This window comes from Rhinopithecus bieti, unplaced genomic scaffold (genome assembly GCF_001698545.2).
Source record: "Rhinopithecus bieti isolate Rb0 unplaced genomic scaffold, ASM169854v2 scaffold_22522, whole genome shotgun sequence".
Classification (NCBI taxonomy): domain Eukaryota; kingdom Metazoa; phylum Chordata; class Mammalia; order Primates; family Cercopithecidae; genus Rhinopithecus; species Rhinopithecus bieti.
Window position 1 is genome coordinate 1,213,077 of NW_016811454.1, and position 21,456 is coordinate 1,234,532.

Consider the following 21,456-nt stretch of genomic DNA (forward strand, 5'->3'; position numbering starts at 1 on the left):
TTACAATGTCTAGACAAGAGGAGAACAGAAATTTTTTTAAATCATAAATCCTGTAAGTTAGAAAGCTTATACATATATTTTTAAAATGTACTATTGGCATGTGATTTTTTTAAAATCAAGGAAACAAAATGGTATGCAAAAAGATCTACATACACACATATACACAAATACAAGAACTCAGGTTATGACACAGGTGGTGACATTTTATATCAGCAGGGATAATGAGAGATACAAGAAGTCCTGCCTCACACCACATATAAAAACAAACTCCAAGATGATTACAAATATTTAAAACAAAAAACAAAGGCATGAAGAAAAAGGCATAAAAGAAGCCGTAAAGAAAATTCTCCTTACATCTGATTAAATCAAAAATTTTAATCTCTGTATGATAAAGAATAACATATACAGTTAAAAGACAAACCACTGGGTTCTGAAAAAAAATCTGTAACACATTTAAAATACAAAGGATATTACTCATACTCAAATACTGCTTACAAAGCCAAAATATACAAATAACTCAATAGAAAAATGGGCAAAGTATATTAACAAACATATCATAGAATAAAATATGGCCAATCAGTACACAAAAAAGTTCTACCTGAAAATAGATAATATGGGATTATCAGTATGTATATCTACACATTTTTGGCCCATTATTTTGGTAGGGAAAAAAGAAGCTGATAATCCCAGGGTTAGCAACAGTGACAGGAAATCGGCATTCTCTTATGTTGCTGGTGTGAGTATAAATTGGTATAGCCTTCTAGGAAGTGTCTAGCAAGGATTTCAAAGGTCCATACACAATGTGAGCAACAAAATAAATAATAACTAGTAACAAATTAAAACCCATAGAATAAAAGAAATATCCATGAGTCTATAATGATATAAATAAATATTAAATACTTGAATAAATAAGTGAAAGAACAAGATCTTTTTTATGGTATAATTTTGATTAAAGAATCATTAATGGCTGCATAAAATAAGTGGGCAAAAGTAAGATAAGAAACAGGGTATTTACACAGTCTCAAAGTTCTTCCCCATACCGATCCTTATTTATTAGGAAAAACAGTAACTTCACAGTGGAGTAACTTGGCAGACTGTAGTACCTTAATCAAGTGGCTCAAGCTAACATCACCCAAATGATATGGCAACATTATGTGTCTCCTGATTCCACACTGAGAAGGGCACAACATCGATTCTAAGATATTCGTGCCCAAAATGCATAACCAAAGTTTAATCATAAGAAAATATCAGACAGACAAAAATTGAAGGCTATCCCATAAATTAACTGGCCAGTACTCTATAAAGAAAGTATCATGGTCTTAAAAACAAAGAAAAACTGAGGAACTATTTAAGATAAAGGAAAACTAAGGAGATGTTGACAACAAAATGCAATGTGTGATTCTGGATTGGCTTCTGGTCCAAGAAATGGACATGAGTTAAGACAACCAACAAAATTTAAACAAGGTCTATAGATTAGCTGTTAGTATGGTATCAATGTAATTTCTTGGTTTTGGTTTTGTGTTTTAAAATTGGCTCCCTCTGAGCAGGGTTCAGGGAGATTTTGCTTTGGGTTTGTTTGTTTTGAGACAAGTTTCGCTCTTGTTGCCCAGACTGGAGTGCAATAGTACAATCTCAGCTCACCACAACCTCCACCTCCAGGGTTCAAGCAATTCTCCTGCCTCAGCCTGCTGAGTACCTGGGATTACAGGCATGCACCACCATGCCCAGGTAATTTTTTGTATTTTTAGTAGAGGCAGGGTTTCTCCATGTTGGTCAGGCTGGTCTCAAACTCCCGACCTCAGGTGATCCGCCCGCCTCAGCCTCCCAAAGTGGTGGTATTATAGGTGTGAACCACTGCATCCAGCTTGGGGCTTGGTTTTTTTTAGAGGCCAGGACAGGCCTCACTATGTTGCCCAGGCTGGATGTACCTATTCACGGGCTGCGGGGAGGTCAAAGTACACTGCAGCCTCCAACTCGCGTAGTCAAGTAATCCTCCTACTGCATTTGTAGTTTCCTGGTTTTTATCATTGTACTGTGGTTTTTTTTTTTTTTTTTTTTTTTTTTTTTTTTTTTTTTTTTTTTTTTTTTTTTTTTTTTTTAAGATGGAGTCTAGCTCTGTCACCCAGACTGGAGTGTAGTTCAAGGAATTATTCTACCTCAGCCTCCCGAGTAGCTGGGACTACAGGCATGTGCCAACATGCCTAGCTAATTTTTGTATTTTTAGTAGAGACAGGGGTTTCACCATGTTGGCCAGGCTGGTCTTGAACTCCTGACCTCGAGCCATTGGCCCTCCTTGGCTTCCCAAAGTGCTGGGATTACAGGCGTGAGCCACCACTCCTGGCCTCTGTGGTTATTTTGGATTTAATATTTGAGAAAGCCAGGGGAAGGTGATCCAAGAACTTCTTGTACCAGTTTTGCAACGTTTTTGTAAGCCTGAAATTATTCCAAAAAGGAAAGTTAAAAAATAAAAAATAAATTTAAAAAACATTTTTAAGGTCCATAAACTCTGACCCAGAACTTCAAATTCTAGCAAGATATAACATAGAAATAGTGGCATGTGGCCGGGCGCAGTAGCTCACGCCTGTAATCCCAGCACTCTGGGAGGGCGAGGTGGGCAGATCACCTGAGGTCGGGAGTTTGAGACCAGCCTGGCCAACATGGTGAAACCCGTCTCTACTAAAAATACAAAAATTAGCCAGGCATGGTGGCACATGCCTGTAATCCCAGCTACTCTGGAGGCTGAGGCAGGAGAATTGCTTGAGTCCGGGAGATGGAGGTTGCAATGACCCAAGACCGTGCCATAGCACTCCAGCCTGGCCGACAGAGTGAGACTGTCTCAAAAAAACAAAACAAAACAAAAAAGAAACCGTTTCATGTAAAAACATGTTTGCTGAAGCACTGCTCATGAGAGTTATACATTGGAGCTCGGCGTGGTGACTCATGCCTGTAATCCCAGCACTTTGGGAAGCCAAGGCGGGCAGATCACCTGAGGTCAGGAGTTCAAGACCAGCCTGGCCAACATGGCAAAACCCAGTCTCTATTAAATATACAAAAAAATTAGCCAGGCGTGGTGATGTGTGCCTGTAATCCCAGCTACTCGGGAGGCTGAGGCAGGAAGAATTGCTTGAATCAGGGAGGGAGAGGTTGCAGTGAGCTGAGATCGTGACAGAGCAAGACTCCGTCACAAAAAAAAAAAACACTGGAAATTTATACTGACCCCAGGATAGGCTAATTCTATCTTCCCATCAGCTAAGAAATCATCTTGTTTTCCTCTAATTTTTCCCCATTAAAATATTTTTGCCATTTCTAAAGTCTATGTTAGTGATCTGCAAGGTAAAGAAGTTTATCTCTTTCTACTAATTGGTGCACATCTCAGTTAATTCTGCACAGACGTGCTAATGATCTATTTTTACCTTATCTTGTACAGCTGGAGCTAAAAACTTACCACCGTATTTAATCTGATTTTCCACCAATGTTTTCTTTAACATAGGGCATTAACTCTTAAATGTTATCAAAATAATTACTTTTATTAAAACAACTAAAACAAATGGATACAAGAAAAGCTATCAAAATAAAACAGATTATTTAAAACCCAATTCTTTTGATATCTCTTTTACTCAGAATTAGCAGAGTACTATTAATGTGGAACTGACTCAGTTTTGACTTGATTGTCCTTACTCTGCTTTTGTCACCAGATTTTCTGTTGCTAACCTTCCAAAAACTATTTTGCAGGTGCGGTGGCTCACACCTGTAATCTCAGCACTTTGGGAGGCCAAGGCAGGTGGATCACCTGAGGTCGGGAGTTCCAGACCAGCCTGACCAACATGGGGAAACCTCGCCTCTAATAAAAATATAAAAAATTAGCCAGGCGTGGTGGCACATGCCTGTAATCCCAGCTACTTGGGAGACTGAGGCAGGAGAATCGCTTGAACCTGGGAGGTGGAGGTTGCGGTGAGCTGAGATCATGCCATTGCACTCTACCCTGGGCAACAAGAGTGAAACTCCACCTCAGAAAAAACAAACAAACAAACAGATAAAAACTATTTCTTCCTCCTTTTCCCCTGCTTAATCCTATAACATACTTATGAAACATCTTAATGATATACAATTATTTATTAGCCTTAGACTTTTATTTAGGAAAAAAATATAATGTAGTCCATATCTTCTATAGTGAAATTTCTTACTTAAGCTAAGAAAAATTTAAAATTGCAAATGAAAGTTACTAAAATTTCACTTTATATTCCTTGATTCAAAGATTCACTTATAGTATTGATTGGGACATGAACACAAACACCCACTGTAACATATAACTATGTATAAATATTATTCCAATCAACTACTTTACCTGCTCTCTTGACAGTGATATGGGTGGTGCTGCAGTACATCCTGTAAGAAACGCTCCATCAAACTGCTGGTACATATTTGACGTCTACTCTGTCTGGTCAAACTCCTGTGCTGAGCACTGAACAAATGCTATAAAGAAAAAAGAAATGGAATATTTTTAAATGGATAGTATTTAGTAGTGAGAGTTCGACAACATGGATTCATTTATATACTCCTGGTAAAATTATGAACTGACAGCTTTTCTATAAAGCAATTCTGAAATTTGCATCTAAAAACCATAAAACTACTTTCCCTTAGGTAAAATAATGAGATTTCCCTAAGTATAGCCTAAGGAAATAGTCTTAAAGGTAAATGATTCATGCAAAAAAGATATCATTATCATAGCATAACAAAAAACTGGAAACCTCCTAAGTTTCTAACAGTAAAAGACTTCAGTTATAATAGGTTCTAAGATGTAATACTATGCAGCTATCTAAAATAATACAAAGAATTTTTAATAACATGGGGAAATGTTACATATTAAGAAAAAATGAGTGTAGTAGTGTGGCCAAGCGGTCTAAGGCGCTGGATTTAGAAAAAAATGAGGAATGCAAAAACCACATGTATGGTTTCATGTCAAACTACAGTTTAAAAACATACAGACAAGTAAATGGAAGAAATTACAGTTGTCCCCTATTATCCTCAGGGGATTTGTTCCAAGACCCCCAGTGGATGCCTGAAACAGTGGATAGTACCAAACGTATATATGTTTTTCCTTACGTACCTATGATAAAGATTAATTTATAAACTAGACATAGTAAGGGATTAACGACAATAACTGATAATGAAATAAAACAATTATAACAATACACTGTAACAAAAGTAAAATAAGGGTTACTTGAACACAAGCACTGTGATATCCAACAGTTGATCTAATAACCAAGACAGTTACTGAGTGACTAATGGGCAGATGGTATATACAGCAGGAATATGCTGGACAAATGGATGATTCATATTCTGAGTGGGACAATGAGTGACAGCGAAGGATTTCATCAAGCTACTCAGAATGACGTGCAATTTATTTGCCCATTTATTTCTGGAATTTTCCATATAATATTTTCGAGCCATGTTTGGCTGTAACTGAAACCAACCACAGATAAGGGGGGACTAGTGTATATGTATACCAAACCTTACTAGTACAGATGTCAGTGTGGTGCAGTTACGAGTAATTTTTCAATTTTTCTTATAAATTCTTATCTTTTCAATGAGTAAATGTTTTTTAAAATGAAAATCTGTTAAGAGAGAGAACAGGGTTGGATTATTGTATTAAAAGAGGTCAAAGATTAACTGACAAAAAAGGCCCCTTTATTTTCTTTCAGAAATTAAAAATCCTAACTTAAACACAAAATTAAAATTAAATAAATAAACTAAATTTTTCAGACTTGTAATTCTCTCTACAGTTAGAAAGATAATCTTTCTTTACTAATATTATTTAGTGGACTAGCAAGCAGAATGGGCTAAAGTCTACCTATGGAGCACCTATGATGTACCAAACACAGTGTTATTCCATTTACACAGTAATCTTCACTGACTTTTCACTAAGAATATTGTCCCCATTTAGCATGAAAAGACTAAGGCACAAAAAATTAAGAGTAAACTGGGCTGGGCACAGTGGCTCAGGCCTGTAATCCCAGCACTTTGGGAGGCTGCAGCGGGCAGATCACCTGAGGTCAGTTTAAGACCAGCCTGGCCAACAAGGCGAAACCCCGTCTCTAGAGAACAACAACAACAAAAAATTACCCAGGCATGGTGGTGCTGTGTGCCCAGTCCTAGCTACTGGGGAGGCTGAGGCAGGAGAATTGCTTGAACCCTGGAGGCGGAGGTTGCAGTGAGCTGAGACTGCATCACTGCACTCCAACCTGGGCGACAGAGTGAGATTCTGTCTCAAAAAAATAAAACAGAAAAGAAAAGAAAAAAAAAAAAAAGAATTAGAGTAAACTGCCCAAAGTTTTACACTGAGCAAACAGCAAGGCCAGGATTTTAATAACTCCAAAGCTTATCCTCTTTCTTTGTATCATGCTAGGAAATGGCATATTTCTAACATGTTATTTATAATTTAATAGTGCATTTTAATTTAACAATACTTAGAAAAGATATTTTAAAATATCCCAGTAAAGGTGTTAAAGAACTTAAATCAGGTTGCTAACTCCTGACCACTGTTACAACTCTTGGCATTATTTTCTTCCACGTTGACTTCAGAGGTCCATGCTAGTGCTCCTAGCCCCAGGAACAATCTACATTATGACACTTTCAAAATCCTGCTACAAAACTCTCCACTGTCCAGGACCCATTACCAGAGTTAGAATGCCTGGTGGTTAAAGGGGACAAATGCACAAGGAAACAAATATTCAGTTAAAATCCAACCTTACTGAATAAAGAATATGTGGTACATATACATCATGGAATACTACACAGCCACAAAAAATGAGATCGTGTCATTTGCAGCAACATGGATGCAGCTGGAGGCCATCATCCTAAGCAAATTTACACAGGAACAGAAAACCAAATACCGCATGTTCTCACTTTTAAGTGGGAGCTAAACATTAGGTCCATGTGGACATAAAGATGGGAATAAAAGGCACTGGGAGATACTGGGTCAGGAGAGACAGGGCAGGGGCAAGGGCTGAAAACTACCTATCAGGTACTATGCTCATTACCTGAGTGATGGGATCCTTTGTACCCCAAACCTCAGCATCACACAATATACCCACGTAACAAGCCTGGACATGTGTCCCCCCCGACTCTAAAATAAAAGTTGAAATTACAAAAATAAATAATAAAATCCAACCTTGTCCTCTCTCTGCCAAGGCAAAAAGAAAAAAGAAATGTGAATAGAAAACTTCATTTACATGCCATAAGGTGTCAGTTCCTTTAGATTTTTTGAATTGATGTATAACATACATAAAGTACACAAATCATATGCATATAGCTCAATCAACTATCACAAAGTAGACACATCCTTACCATCTATCCATGAAAAGTTGACAAGCATCCAGAAATCCCTGTAATGTCCCATCCCAATCTAATATCCCTTCCCTTTTCCCCAAAAGTAACTATTACCTAACTTTTAATACTATAGTTTTGAAATTTTCTGAAATGTATATAAATGGAGTCATATAATATGTACGCTTTTGCATTCAGCTTATTTTACTCAATATTATATATGTGATATTCATCCATATTAACTGAATCTGTTCATTTTCTTTTCTGCATTAATATTTCACTGTATGAATATGCCATATTTCATTTATTCATTCTACTCTTGACGGACAATTGTGTTGTTTCCAGCTTTTGGCTATTACTAATAATGCTGTGAAGAACCTTCTTGTATGTGTCTTTTGGTGCCAATGTGCATGTATTTTTGTTGAGTACATTATTAGGAGTGAAACTTCTGGGTCATAAAAATTTGCGCACATTCAGCTTTAGTACTCACTATTGACCAGTCTTCCAAAGTGGCTGTACCAATGTATATTCCTACCAGCAGTATTCCTAGCTCCTTATCAACACTTGGTATTGTCAGTCTCTTTCATTTTAGCAATTATAAGGATGTTTCTTGTTATATCACTGTGGCCTTAATCTGTAATTTTTGTGATAGCTTTTCATATTTACTGGCCATCTGGATATCCTCTTTTATGTTGGATCTGTTAAGTCTCTCTGTTTTTTCAAATGGATGTTCTGTCTCTTCCTTATGGACATGTAGAAATTCCTTATTCTGGACACCAGTTCTTTGCTCAATTATATGTGTTTCAAGTACCATCTTCCTCTCTGGAGCTTCTTTTCACTTTCTTAATCATCTTCCATTGTTTCTTAACTTTACTGCAGTCCAGAGTTTTTATCTTTTTTTGTCAGTGGTTTTTGTGGCCAGAAATCTCTCTTTACCATCAAAGTCCTAGAGATTTTCTCCTGTTTCTAGAAGCTTTACTATTTTGGCTACAACATTTACGTCTATAGTCTACTTCTAACTGATTTTTATATGCAGGGTGATTCCGCAATAAAGTTTCACTTTCCTCTCCATATGAATATTCAATTGACCTAGTATCATTTATTGAAGAAAGTTCTGTCCTCACTGCTGTGCAGCACCACCTTTGTTACAAATCAGACGTCCATATATGTGTCTGTTTCTGGAATTCCTGGTTTGTTTCCATGGTCTAACTCTGCAGCAAGACTATATTATTTTAAAGACTAAAGTTTCATAAGTTTTAGTATCTGATAGAGGACATCTATTCACTTTGTTCTTAAGATTATCCTAGTTCTTCTGGAGCCTTTTACTTTCCCACATTTATTTTTGGAATTGGCTTTTCATTAAAAAAAAATTCTCTGAGATTTTGATTGAAATTACGTTGGATAAATATAACAATCTAGGCACAATTGACAATGTTTACAATATTGATTCTTCAATCCATGAACATGAAAATTTCTTTCAATGTTTATAGTTTCTAGTTTAAAGATCTTACATTTTCTCATGTTTATTCCCTAGATTTTGATGTTCTTTGATGCTATTGTAATTTTTTTATCTCATTTTCTACATGGTATCTGTATATAAAATACAGTTTCTTTTACATTGGTCTAACAACCTTTTTTAACTCACTTATTGATTCTAATGGTTTACCTAGATATCTTTTGAGTTTCTATGTCCACATGTTGTGTATAAATAATAGTTTTATTTCTTCTTATCCAATCTTTATCATTTTTATTTTTCTTTCCTTATTTCCTTGACTAGGACCTCTGACAAAATATTGAATACAGTTGTAATTCAAGCATCAAATCTATTTTCACTTAATATATTATTGATAGAGTTGTATTTAACTTTTTCTTTTTCAATCTGTTATTCTTGCCTATACAATTATCCCTTTTCCTCTCCTTTCTTGTCTTCTTGTGGACTACATTTCATCATTTCAATTTTTCCCTTTCTGTTAACTCTGTAGTTAGTTATAGACTTTTCATAGTCTATTTTGGTAAGAGATTACAATGAGCAACCCTGAACTGTCAATGTCTAAAATTACTTGTTACTTTTATTCTCTTTATAAACAATGTAAAGTCCTTAGAAATTAACATTATTTACTCCCCTCCCAATTTATATGCCATTGTTGTTCATCCCACAAGACAGAATTCACTTAGATTGCCTACATATTTACCTTTCCACTGTTCTTCATTACTTCCTGTATCTCTGAGCTTCCATCGGGAATCATTTTCCTTCTGCCTGAAGAACTCCTTTTTAGTTTTTCCTTTAGTGAGAGTCTGCTGGTGACAAATTCCCTTAATTTTTATTTCCTGAAAATAGTTTTATTTCACCTTCCTTATTAAAAGATATACGTATTGAGTAGAGAATTCTAGGTGCAGTTGTTTTATTTCTTTTGGCTTCCATTGTTTCTGTAAAATACTTCACTAGATATGGGCCCCATATTACTTCACTGCTTTTATAGTTCTCCAAAGCCTTGAAATACAAGGCTGCAAACATCCTTAACAAAATATTGTTAATAGCAAACCAAATCCAGCAACATATAAAAAGGATTATACACCATGACCAAGTGGGATTTAGCCCACAAATGCAAGATTAGTTTAACATCTGAAAACCAACCAATCTAACTGCTATAGGTTGAACTGCATCCCACCCAAAATTCACATGTTGAGGTTCTAACCCCTAATGTGACTGTATTTGGAAACAGGGCTTTTAGGAGGTAATTTAGGTTAGATGAAGTCATAACAGTAGCGACATCATTCAATAGGATTGGTGGCCTTATAAAATAGGAAGAGAAATCGCCCTCTCCCTCTGCTACAGAAGGGCACAGTAAGAAGGGCTGTTAGGTATTAGTCCATGGCCTGCTAGGAACTGGGCCACACAGCAGGAGGTAAGCGGCAGGCAAGCAAGCGCTACCACCTGAGCTCCACCTCCTGTCAGATCAGTGGAGGCATTAGATTCTCATAAGAGTGTAAACTGTATCATGAACTGTGCATGCAAGGGATCTAGGTTGTGTGCTCCTTATGAGAATCTAATGCCTGATGATCTGAGGTGGAACAGTTAAATCCCAAAACCACCCCTCCACCCTGTCTGTGGAAAAATTGTCTTCCACAAAACTGGTCCCTGGTGCCAAAAAGGCTGGGGACTGCTGATTTAAGTTAACTAGTCTATGGTATTTTATTATGGCAGCCTGAGCTGACGAATACTGTAATATATTATATTAATGGACTAAAGAAAAAAAACACATACTTATCTAATAGTTGCAAAAAAGCATTTGACAAAAGCCTATACCCTTTCATGATTAAACACTTAGCAAATTAGGAATAGAAGGCTAAAACCCACAACTAACATCAAACTTAATGACAAAAGACCGTAAGTTTTCTCCCAAGATTCAAAACAAAACAAGGATATCAATTCTCACTACTGTAATTTAACACTCATCATACTAGAAATTCTAGCAAGAGCAATTAGGCAAGAAAAAGAAATAATGGCATCCAGACTGGGGAAAAAACTAGTAAAACTATTTGGAGAGGACATAATCTAGTATATAGAAAATCCTAAGGAATCGACAAAAAAATTATTAGCACTAATAAACAAGGTCAGCAAGGTTGTATGATACAAGATCAATATTTAAAAATCTATTGAAGCTCTCCATACACTCCCAACAAATAATCCAAAATGAACTTAAGAAAACAATTCCATTTACAATAGCATTAAAATTAATAAAATGTTTAGGAATAAATTTAGCATAAGAAGTGTAAAACTTGTACACTGAAAATTACAAAACACTGTTAAAAGGTTTTACATCTCTACGTAAATGGAAATACATACCTCTATTCATGGACTGGAAGACTTAATATTAAGATGTATATTCCCCATGAATGTATCTACAGATTCAACACAATCCCTATCAGAATTCCAGCTGCTTTTCTGCAGAAACTAACAAGGTAATCTTTAAATTCATATGGAAATACAAGGAACCAAGAATAGCCAAAACAATCTTGAAAAAGAGGAACAAAGTTGGAGGACTCAAATGTCATGATTCCAAATTTTACTACAAAGCTGCAGTAATCAAGACTATGTGGTGCTGGCATCAGAGCAGATATATAGATAAATAAAATGGAATTGAAAGTCTAGAGGTAAACCTTATATTTATGGTCAACTGATTTTCAACAAGGATGTCAAGGCAATTGAATCGGGAAAGGATAGTCAACAAATGGTGCTGGTACTACTCTACATCACATGTAAAAGAATAAACTCGGAAAAAGATGGCCAGCACAATGAATAAACCACTGTATCTTAACAAAAACAACTGAAGAAGGGCAATGGAGTGCATCAGAGGAGAAAAAGAAACCAGGGTGAGCAAAGAACTCAGAATGGCAACACAGAAAACAGAAGGGAATGCCAGGCCTCCAGCACCCCATTCCCAACCGGAATCAGCGGGGAACCAGGAAGAACTTCTCCCTATAGCAAGGAGGCAAGCAAGAGGATTCCAACAACCAACCCCCATTAATACCTTGGACACCTACAGACCTCACCCCTGCAGTCCTCACAAGGACGAAGACCAGCTGAGGGAGCTGTCTGGAGTCTACACCACTGTGTTCCCCTGACAGAAGAAGCCAATACTGTGCCCTGGCCCCTGTAGCCCATGTGGCTACACCACCTTGCAAGTGGAACTACGGCTGAAACGTGTTTTGCTCCAGAGGCAAGTAGCCATGGCTCCCTTTCATCCCTGAGGCTAAGCCACTGCTGAATCATCCCAGCCCGGTGGCCTGACATCCCCAGGCCAAGATACAAACAGTGGTTAAATCCTTCCTCATAGAACCAAGAAGAAATGAAGCCACTTCACCCACCTCTGCTCTTACCCCATCAGGCTGGAGCTGAAGTGGTACCCTGCCTCCCAGGAAAATAGTACCTTTGCGGCTCAAAGCAGTCACGCATCCCCAGTGCCTAGGTTGAAGTAGCATCCTGAATTGCAGGAAACTGCCTTAGATATTTAGAGTAGTCACACACCCCAGTACCTAAGCTGAAGTGGCACCTTGCATCCCAGAGAAATGGCCGCCCGGAACAGTCATGCCACTGTCCCCGATCCCTGCCCAAACCTGAACTGAAGCAGCATATTGCCCCCTGGGGAAATGGTGTCCTGGCCAAGCTGAACAGCTGTGTACCGCAGGGCTGAGTACCTCATGTCCCAGGGAAAGAGAGCAGTGGCTAAGCTTAGACACCTCATCCTACTAGCCAAACAACTCTAGTACTCTGCTTTCCTAGACCAGACTAAATCCCTAGAGTCTGAGCTGCTGAGACGTGCCTTTACCTGGGGAATGGAGTCATTGTACTGTTCCCTGCCCTACACAGGGTCCAAACAACAGCTATGTGTCTGCTGCTGCTGAGTCCCACCATCCCAGTGTCTAGAGTCACTACTACACAATGCCTCATCTCCTGAGACCTAAGTTGCCACTGAGCTCTGCTGGCTCACGTTTCTGAACTGCAGCCACACCCTGCTTCCCAGGATCAAACCTCCAGAGCAACTATTTTTCCCTGGAGTCAGGTCAGTGCTGTGCCCTGCCCTTCAAGGGTAGAAATCTCAGCTACAACCTGACTCCCTGGGCCCCAACTACTAGGGGGTGCCTAAAAGTTACAGGTCCTGGCTCTGTGGGCAACCTACATCCAACCCCACCAAAAAGCAAATCTGTACCCCAAGATCCAGGTGCAACAATAGGTTCATAAGCCTATGAGCCTAGGACCCTGGTCCCACAGCCACTCCAAACACCTGCAACTGGAACACAGTGCTACTAAAGCTGCTTACAGGCCGTGTCAGACCTAACACCAAGAGGGATCTACTCAGCTAAGTCTCCCCATTGTAATGAAAACAAGAACAGGTGGATCCCAGAAGCCCTTGACATCAAGGACATTCAGCCTATGCTGCTGCCACTGCCACAAACTTCTACAGTGTAGGCCACTGAGGTGCCCACAGTTATTGCTGATGGTGAACACAGCTGAAGAAACAGAATGAAGACTATATACCACTGCATCTATCTGGCAACAGAGTAACCACACTCTCCCAAGTAGCACATTAAAGCCCAACTACAGGTGAAAGTTATTCAATATGAAAGCCACTCCAGAAAGTATGGAAGAAGTGACTATTCCACCAGATGCGGACACATCAATGCAGGGATATAAGAAACATAAAAAAGCAAAGAAATATAACACCACCAAAGGAACATAACTTTCTCATTAAAAAAAAAAAAAAAAAAACCCAATGAAAAGAAAAGAAACTAATTTCTGAAAAAGAATTCAAAATAAAGATCTTAAGGAAACTCAATGAGACAAGAAAATATACATAGACAATTCAACAAAATCAGAAAAACCATTCACATATGAGCAAAAATTCAACACAGAAAAAAATCATAAAAAAGAACCAAACAGGAATCCTACAGCTAAAGAATTCAATGAACGAAATAAAAAATACAATAGAGAGATTCAACAGCAGATTTGATAAAATAGAAGAAAGAAATCTCTAAATTTTTAGATCAGTCATTTGAAATTACCCAGTCAGAGGGAAAAAAAAGAAATGATGCAAAAGAGGTGAAAAAAACCTACAAGACTTATGGGACACCACTGAGTGAACAAATATTTGTTTTAGGGGAATCAGACAGGGAAGACAAAAAGAAAGGCATAGAAAACCTATTTAATGAAATAATAGCAAAAAACTTCCCAAGTCTATGGACATTCAGATATGGGAAGCTCGAAGAATTTCCCAAATACATTCAACCCAAAAATGTCCTCCTTGAGGCACATTATAAACTGTCAAAGATAATCTGAAAAACAGCAAAAGCATCAAGTCACATATAAGGGAATCATCATTAGACTAACAGCAGATTTATCTGCGAAACTTTAAAGGCCAGCAAAGAACGGGATGATATATTGAAAGTGTGAAAAACTATTCCAACAGCCAAACAATACTATACCCAGCAAAGTTATTCTTCAGACATGAGAGAAAAATCAAGTCTTTCCCGGAGAAACAAAAACTGAAGGAATTCATCACCACTAGACCAGTCTTACAGGAAATGACCAAAGAAGTCCTATATCTGGCAAGTAAAAAAGTCAATAGTTACTATCATGAAAAATTCCAAAAGTAAAAAACTCACTGGTAGAACAGACGTGCAAAGGAGAAAGAGAAAAGACATCCAACTCCACCAAAGAGCAAATCTGTACCCCAAGATCCAGGTGCAACAATAGGTTCATAAGCCTATGAGCCTAGGACTCTGGTCCCACAGTCACTCCAAGCACCTACAACTGTTTTATAACTAACCTAAAAATATAACTATCATATGATTCAGCAATCCTACTGACTAGGTATTTATCCAAAGGAAAGGAAATCAGTATATCAAAGAGATATCTGCACCCCAACGTTTATTACTATAGCACCGTTCACAATAGCTAAGATATAGAATCAATCTAAGTGTCCATCAACAGATAAAAGAAAAAAGGGCCAGACACAGAGGTTCATGCCTGTAATCCCAACACTTTGGGAGGCTGAGGCAGGTGGATCACATGAGGTCAGGAGTTTGAGACCAGCCTGGCCAACATGGTGAAACCACATCTCTACTAAAAATACAAAAATCAGTCAGGTATGTTGGCATGCTCCTGTAATCCCAGCTACTCAGGAGGCTGAGGCAGGAGAATTGCTTGAACCCAAGAGGTAAAGGTTGCACTAAGCCAAGATCATGCTACTGCACTCCAGCCTGGGTGACAGAACAAGACTCCATCTCACAAAAAGAAAAAAAGAAAAAAAGAAAAAAAAAAGGAAATGTGGTATTATACACAGTGGAATACAATTCAGCCATAAAAGAAGAAAATCTTGTCATCAAAGTTGTGTTCATAAAAGTAGAGAACAGAATGGTGATTACCAGAAGCTGGGAAGAAGTCAGGGGAGAGAAATTGGGAGAGGATAATTAGTGAATACAAAATTACAGCTAGATAGGAGGAATACGTTCTAGTTGTTCTAGTGTCCTATATAGCACTGTAGGATGACTATAGTTAACAATAATTGATTGTAAATTTCCAAACAATTGAAGAGAGGATTTTAAATGTTTCCAACACAAAGAAATGATAAATGTTTGAGGCGATTAGTATGCTAATTACAAGTTTGATTATTACACATTATATACATGTATCAAAATATCACACTGTACCCCATAAATATGTATAATTATTGTAAAAATAATAAAAGTAAACAAATCAATATAAATACATACATATATAAATCCACTATAGGTAGCATAGGGTGAGCTCTGATGAGCATGAATTTTAACATAATTTCTAGGAAATAGATTTAATTTTACAGACGCAAGAAAAAAAAAAGCATAGCCCTATCTCACACCCTTATACAAAAATGAACTCAAAATGGATAAAAGACCTAAATGTAAGAGTAACTATAAAACTCTTAGAAGAAAACATAGGCATATATCTTCAATCCTGAGATTAGGCAAACCTTCTGACACCAAAAAACATGAGCAAAACATAGCAAAATTTAAAATTTTTGTGCATCAAAACACAGCATCAAGAAAGTGAAAAGAAGGCCAGGTGTGTTGGCTCACGCCTGTAATCCCAAAACTTTCAGAGGCCAAAGCAGGACAATCACTTGGGCCCAGGAGTTTGAGACCAGCCTGGGAAACATAGTGAGACCCCATCTCTACCAAAAAAAAAACATTAGCTGGGTATGGTGGTGGTGCACACCAGTAGTCTCAGCTACTTGTGAGGCTGAGGCAGGAGAGCTGCTTGAGCCCAGGAGGCTGAGGCTAGTGTGCCATGATCGCACTACTGCCCTCCAGCCTGGGCAACAATGCAAGACCCCATCTCAAAAAAAAAAAAAGAGTAAGTAACAAGACAACCCACAGAATGGAGAAAGTATTTGTAAATTATATGTCTGATAAAGGTCAAGTATCCAAAATATATAAAGACTTCTACAACTCATCAATAAAAAGACAACACAATTAAAAATAGGAAAAGGATCTGAATAGGCATTCCTCTAAACAAGATATACAAATGGCGAATGAAAAGACACTATATGTCATTAGGGAAATGCAAATCAAAACCAAAATGAGATACCATCTCACATCCACTAAGATGGCTATAACAACAACAACAACAACAACAAAAAACAGACAACCACAAGTGCTGACAAGAATGTGGAGAAACTGGAACCCTCATACATTGCTGGTGGTAAGGTACAGCCACTTTGACAAACAGTGAGGCACCCTCTCAAAAAAGTTAAACACAATTACCACATGACCGAACAATTCCACCCTACATGTAAATCTAAGAAAAGTGAAAGCATATGTCCACACAAAAACTTGTACACATATATACATAGCAGCACTATTCATAACAGTCAAAAAGCAAAAACAACCCAAGTACCCATAAATTGCTCAATAAATAAACAAAATGTGATATATCCATGTAATGGAACATTGTCAGCCATAAAAAGGAAGGAGGTCGTGATGCACGTTACAACATGGATGAACTGTGAAAATATTACGCTACATTAAAGCAAGCAGACACAAAAGGCCACACAATGTTTGATTCCATTTACATGCAATATCCAGAATAAGCAAATCTATACAGACAGGAAACAGGTAAGTGGTTGCCAGGGGCTAGTGACAGAAGGGAGGAGTGAGTTACTGCTCAATAGGTACAGGGCTTCCTTTTAGGGTGATGAAAATGTTCTGGAATTAGACAATGGTTGTACAACTTTGTGAACATAACAAAACATCACTGAATTATACACCTTAAAGGGTCAAGTATATGGTGTATGAGTTATATCACAATAACAAAATTTTAAATCTCTATACCAACTATTTTTCCCTCAGCAGCCAGAATGAGCCTTTTAAAACACAAAGTAGATGACCTAACTCCTATGCTCAAACTTTGAGATGCTCTCCCATCTCACTTGAAATAAAATTCAAAGTCCTTACGTTAGCCTACAATGGCTTAAAGAATCTACTTCTCTAATTTGGGTAATGGGTACGGTAGAAGCCCAATCCCTACCAAGTATGCAATATACCCATGTAACAAACAAGCCCATATACCTCCTGAATCTAAAATACACAATTTACTAGTCTGAATTCTTTGCCTATTACTTCTCACCCACGCCCCCATATCCATGCAGCCACCAGCCTCCCGGCTCTTCGTTAGTGTGCCAACCACTCTGTAACCTCGGGGTCTCTGTCTCTTCCCTCTACCTAGAAACTCTTTCCCCAGATAAATGTAAACCTGAGACCCAAACTCCAAATCTCAACTCAATGTCACTTCCTTAAAAAGGCCTTACCTGGCTACCCTACCCCTTCCCTATTTTGTTTTCCTCATAACATTTATCACAATCTCACATATTCTGTACTAAATTTATATATTATTTATCTTCTGTCTTACTACACTAGAATACAAGCTTCATGAAAAAAGAGGCTTGGTTTTTGTTCATGGATCCCTAGAACCTTAAACAGTGTCTGCCAACTAACAGATTCCCAATATGATCTGTTCAATAAATAAATAAATGAATTTAATAAAATGTAAGAAAAAGTCACAACTAGGTCCTTTGAGATATTATCATATTAATAGAAACCTCTCACCTGTTCCAGGTTATTATACTGCACACGGCAATAACTGCAATATCCTTGTCTTTTCTGCATCTTGAATAAATAACTGAAGTCAGATGTCTACTGTCTTTGAATACTCAAGCTGAAAACAAAAGAAAATGGCAAAATCATGATAATTCCTTATCTTATGAGGAAAATGGCTATGATAATTAGTAGAAAACAGAAATTCACTTCTACTTCTAATAATTAGGAAAATATACAAGGCTGCCATGAGCCACTGAATAAATAAGTGAGCCTGGAGCAGAGACAAGAACTATGTATCTTATGAAAGAACAGTTAGTTGCTAATATTTGAAGACTAGATGACTAAATATTTAGTTTTTCTAATAACTTATTAGAGATATTAGATATTGATTTAGTAACAAAGAATACAATATTAAATTTGTGAAGACCAATTACTTCTATGATATTGTTATGGTATATTTACTACACTCTAATGGAGTTCATTAATTTCCCCATCATGTTTCCACATCAAACCCCAGATTATTTGACAACGTCTCATTCTCTGTCATCATGAGTGTAAAGACACCACATGGCATTTTCTGCTCAGCTCACAAAGAGGCAGATTTTAAATAATTTATCCAACACAGTTGCTAAAATCAGAATAACTAATTTAGCCTCTGAAACACAAAACATTTTCTTCTGAGAATTATGTAAGCCAGATAAATAGGAGGGATTTTTTTTTTCCTACTAGTGTTTAGATTTCTCTACAAATAAATAGTTTTCCAGTTTCCACTCACCTAAAAGTGTAATCCTTCAACATTACATACTGCATGGCTGCCAAACCAGGATGAATACCCAAAATTTTAGTAGAGCTGAGGTGAGCCTAGGATTCAGAATTTTTAAAATTCCCCCAGTAATTTTCATGCCCAGTCAACGTATTAACTGACACAAAGTACATATAATTTATGATTATTTTAAATAAAAAATTGAATGCAGTTTATTTGCTGCTTTGTTAAGCTGAAAATAGAACTGCAAATAATTTTGTATTTCAATTAATTTAAGCAGTCTCATCTGTCGGAAAATATATAACAATCATTCTATAATGTGTTATGAGTATTTCTGCAATGGAAAAAATTTAATCATTAAAATCAATAACTGAAAAATGAAATCACAGCCTTAAAACCATAAGATGAGGTGAAAAAAACTTCATTAAATCAAAATGCTAGCATAATATTTACTTACCTATTACTTCTTATTATGAGAAATTGATTTTCTGACTTCTCACATTTATGGGTAAAATTAATCAATTAAATCAGCCTCTGACACAAAAAACATGTAAGACATTACTTACTTAAAATTTGGTCTTTTTTCCACTAATTTACTTCACTTATTAACCTACAGCAATAAAACAGAACAAACTTTTATTTTAAATTGTACTTACACATAAGGCAAATTTCAAGCTGAGAGAACCTAGAGCTTAAATGTAAGCTTTGAAAATCCTAAAATAAACTTTTGGGGATTGAAAATATAATTAAAACATTCATTAAATAAAGGACAAAAGTAAATCATTAATCTACTATCACATATACACAAAATGTAAATACTTAAATATTTTTAGTCTTTAACCCTATGGTCCTTAACTCTCATGGCATTATCACCTGCCACTTCCATCATCTCTAGCGCCATAATGGCAGTGAGTTACAATAAACCAGAAGCATGTGTTGGCATTTTTAAAAATTAACATGCCAGGACCCCATCAGAAACTTACCAAATCAAAATCCCATGGGTTGAGGGAACCCAGGACATACATTATGAAGCATACTTAAAATGCTCAAAGTGGCTGGGCATGGTGGCTCATGCCTCCAATCCCAGCACTTTGGGTGGCCAAGGCAGGTGGATCACCTGAGGTCAGGAGTTTGAGAACAGCCTGGCCAACATAGCAAAACCCCATCACTACCAGAAATACAAAAATTAGCTGGGTGTGCTGGCAGATGCCTATAGTTCCAGCTACTCGGGAGGCTGAGGCAAGAGAATCGTCTGAACCCAGGAGGTGGAGGCTGCAGTGTGCCAAGGTCACGCCACTGCACTCCAACCTGGGCGACAGAGTGAGGCTTTGTCTCAAAAAACTAAACTAAACTAAAATGCTCAAGGTGATTCTGCTATAAGTTGACTCAATAACATAAGTCATCATTTTTCATAAACTAATAAAACTTATTTATTAAAGGGATCACTCCTTTAGGGTCTGGATTTATATTACTTTGCATGCCTAAATAGGTCTTTTTATACAAACTCTGAATTCTACTAGAACCTGATATTTTTAAAGTAACAAATTATTTACCTGGAGCAGAAAAAGTCAGGTATTTCATCAGCTGTATTAGTTCAGGCAAATATCTGTAAATTAAAATAAAATCATTTTTTAAAAGAGGTCCCATAAGTGTCTACCATTGACCAAACATATCCAGATATATTTTGAAAAGTGACATGTTCCCAATAATAAAAGAAAAAATATTAACTTTGGAACACAAAGCACTTTACATACTATGACCCACTGAATCTCATACATGACCTCCTAAAGTTCTGGCGCAGTGACTGTGATGGCCCATCTAACCCACCATCAAACACTGCAGGTCTCTGGGTTCCTGGAACTGCAGCTGTAAAAGACTATAAGGCTGAATTGTGCCTCTGGTAAGGTTGAGAACAAAAATGCTGTCAAACCCAAAATTAGCTTCATAAGAAACTTCCCGAGGCTTAGGTACACGTTAGCTTTAATGAAAAATACTGTCAATTCTTTTATCACCTATCTATATCAATACACTATTAAGCAGAAGCATGTTTTTTATTCCTCCGCATTGTTGTGGGCAAAGTGCTGCTCCTTATCCAGGATCACTGATTAAGAAAAAATTCCAACACATGGGCTCAAGAGAGCCAGTGACACCACGGTATAATCAAAGAATAACTATTAAGCACCTACTCAGTGCAGAGTTCCATGGTAGAAACTTTAAGGGATAGAGACAAATATGAGACAAGTTTTCTTGCCCTCAAAAAATTTTTAAATGAAATTGAGAAATTAAAGCCAAAGAATGAGGTGCTGCCTAAGAAATGCCTCAGCAAAAATAATAAATGCTAATGAGTTCAACTGCAAAGTTCAGTTTCAGCTAGAGTGGTCAGGGATGCCACTGTGAATATGATTTTTTAACCAGATACTGGAAAATGGGTGGGATTTACTCACTCAAAGGTTGGGAAATGATATTCCAATTAACAAACAAGCAAAGGTACAAAAGCAAGAAAATACAAGGTACATTTGGAGACAGTAAATTAACAAATCCAGCTGAATCTAAGGTTTCATTTGAGAATTTAAGGGGCAATAAAGCAGGGAAAGTAGATTGGATTTTGACATGGTAGTATTCAAATGCAGACTAAAGAATTTAGACTGCACCTTTAGGCACTGTGGAAGATTTTTCTGGAAAGAGGTATACTTGAGAGTGCTTTAAGAAAATTCTGGAAAAATGATTCTCTC

At 37.2% G+C, this 21,456-nt stretch overlaps 1 protein-coding gene across 1 annotated transcript in view; it reads right to left on the minus strand.

The window, feature by feature from the left end:
* Positions 1–19,791, minus strand: part of ZDBF2 (zinc finger DBF-type containing 2) — a 33,280-nt gene extending 13,489 nt beyond the window's left edge. The window contains 3 exon segments of the mRNA XM_017893937.1: positions 4,346–4,473; positions 17,971–18,079; positions 19,182–19,791. Of these exon segments, the coding sequence (XP_017749426.1) occupies positions 4,346–4,473; positions 17,971–18,030 (188 nt within the window). The 5' untranslated portion in view covers positions 18,031–18,079; positions 19,182–19,791.
* Positions 19,792–21,456: the final 1,665 nt, after the last annotated feature.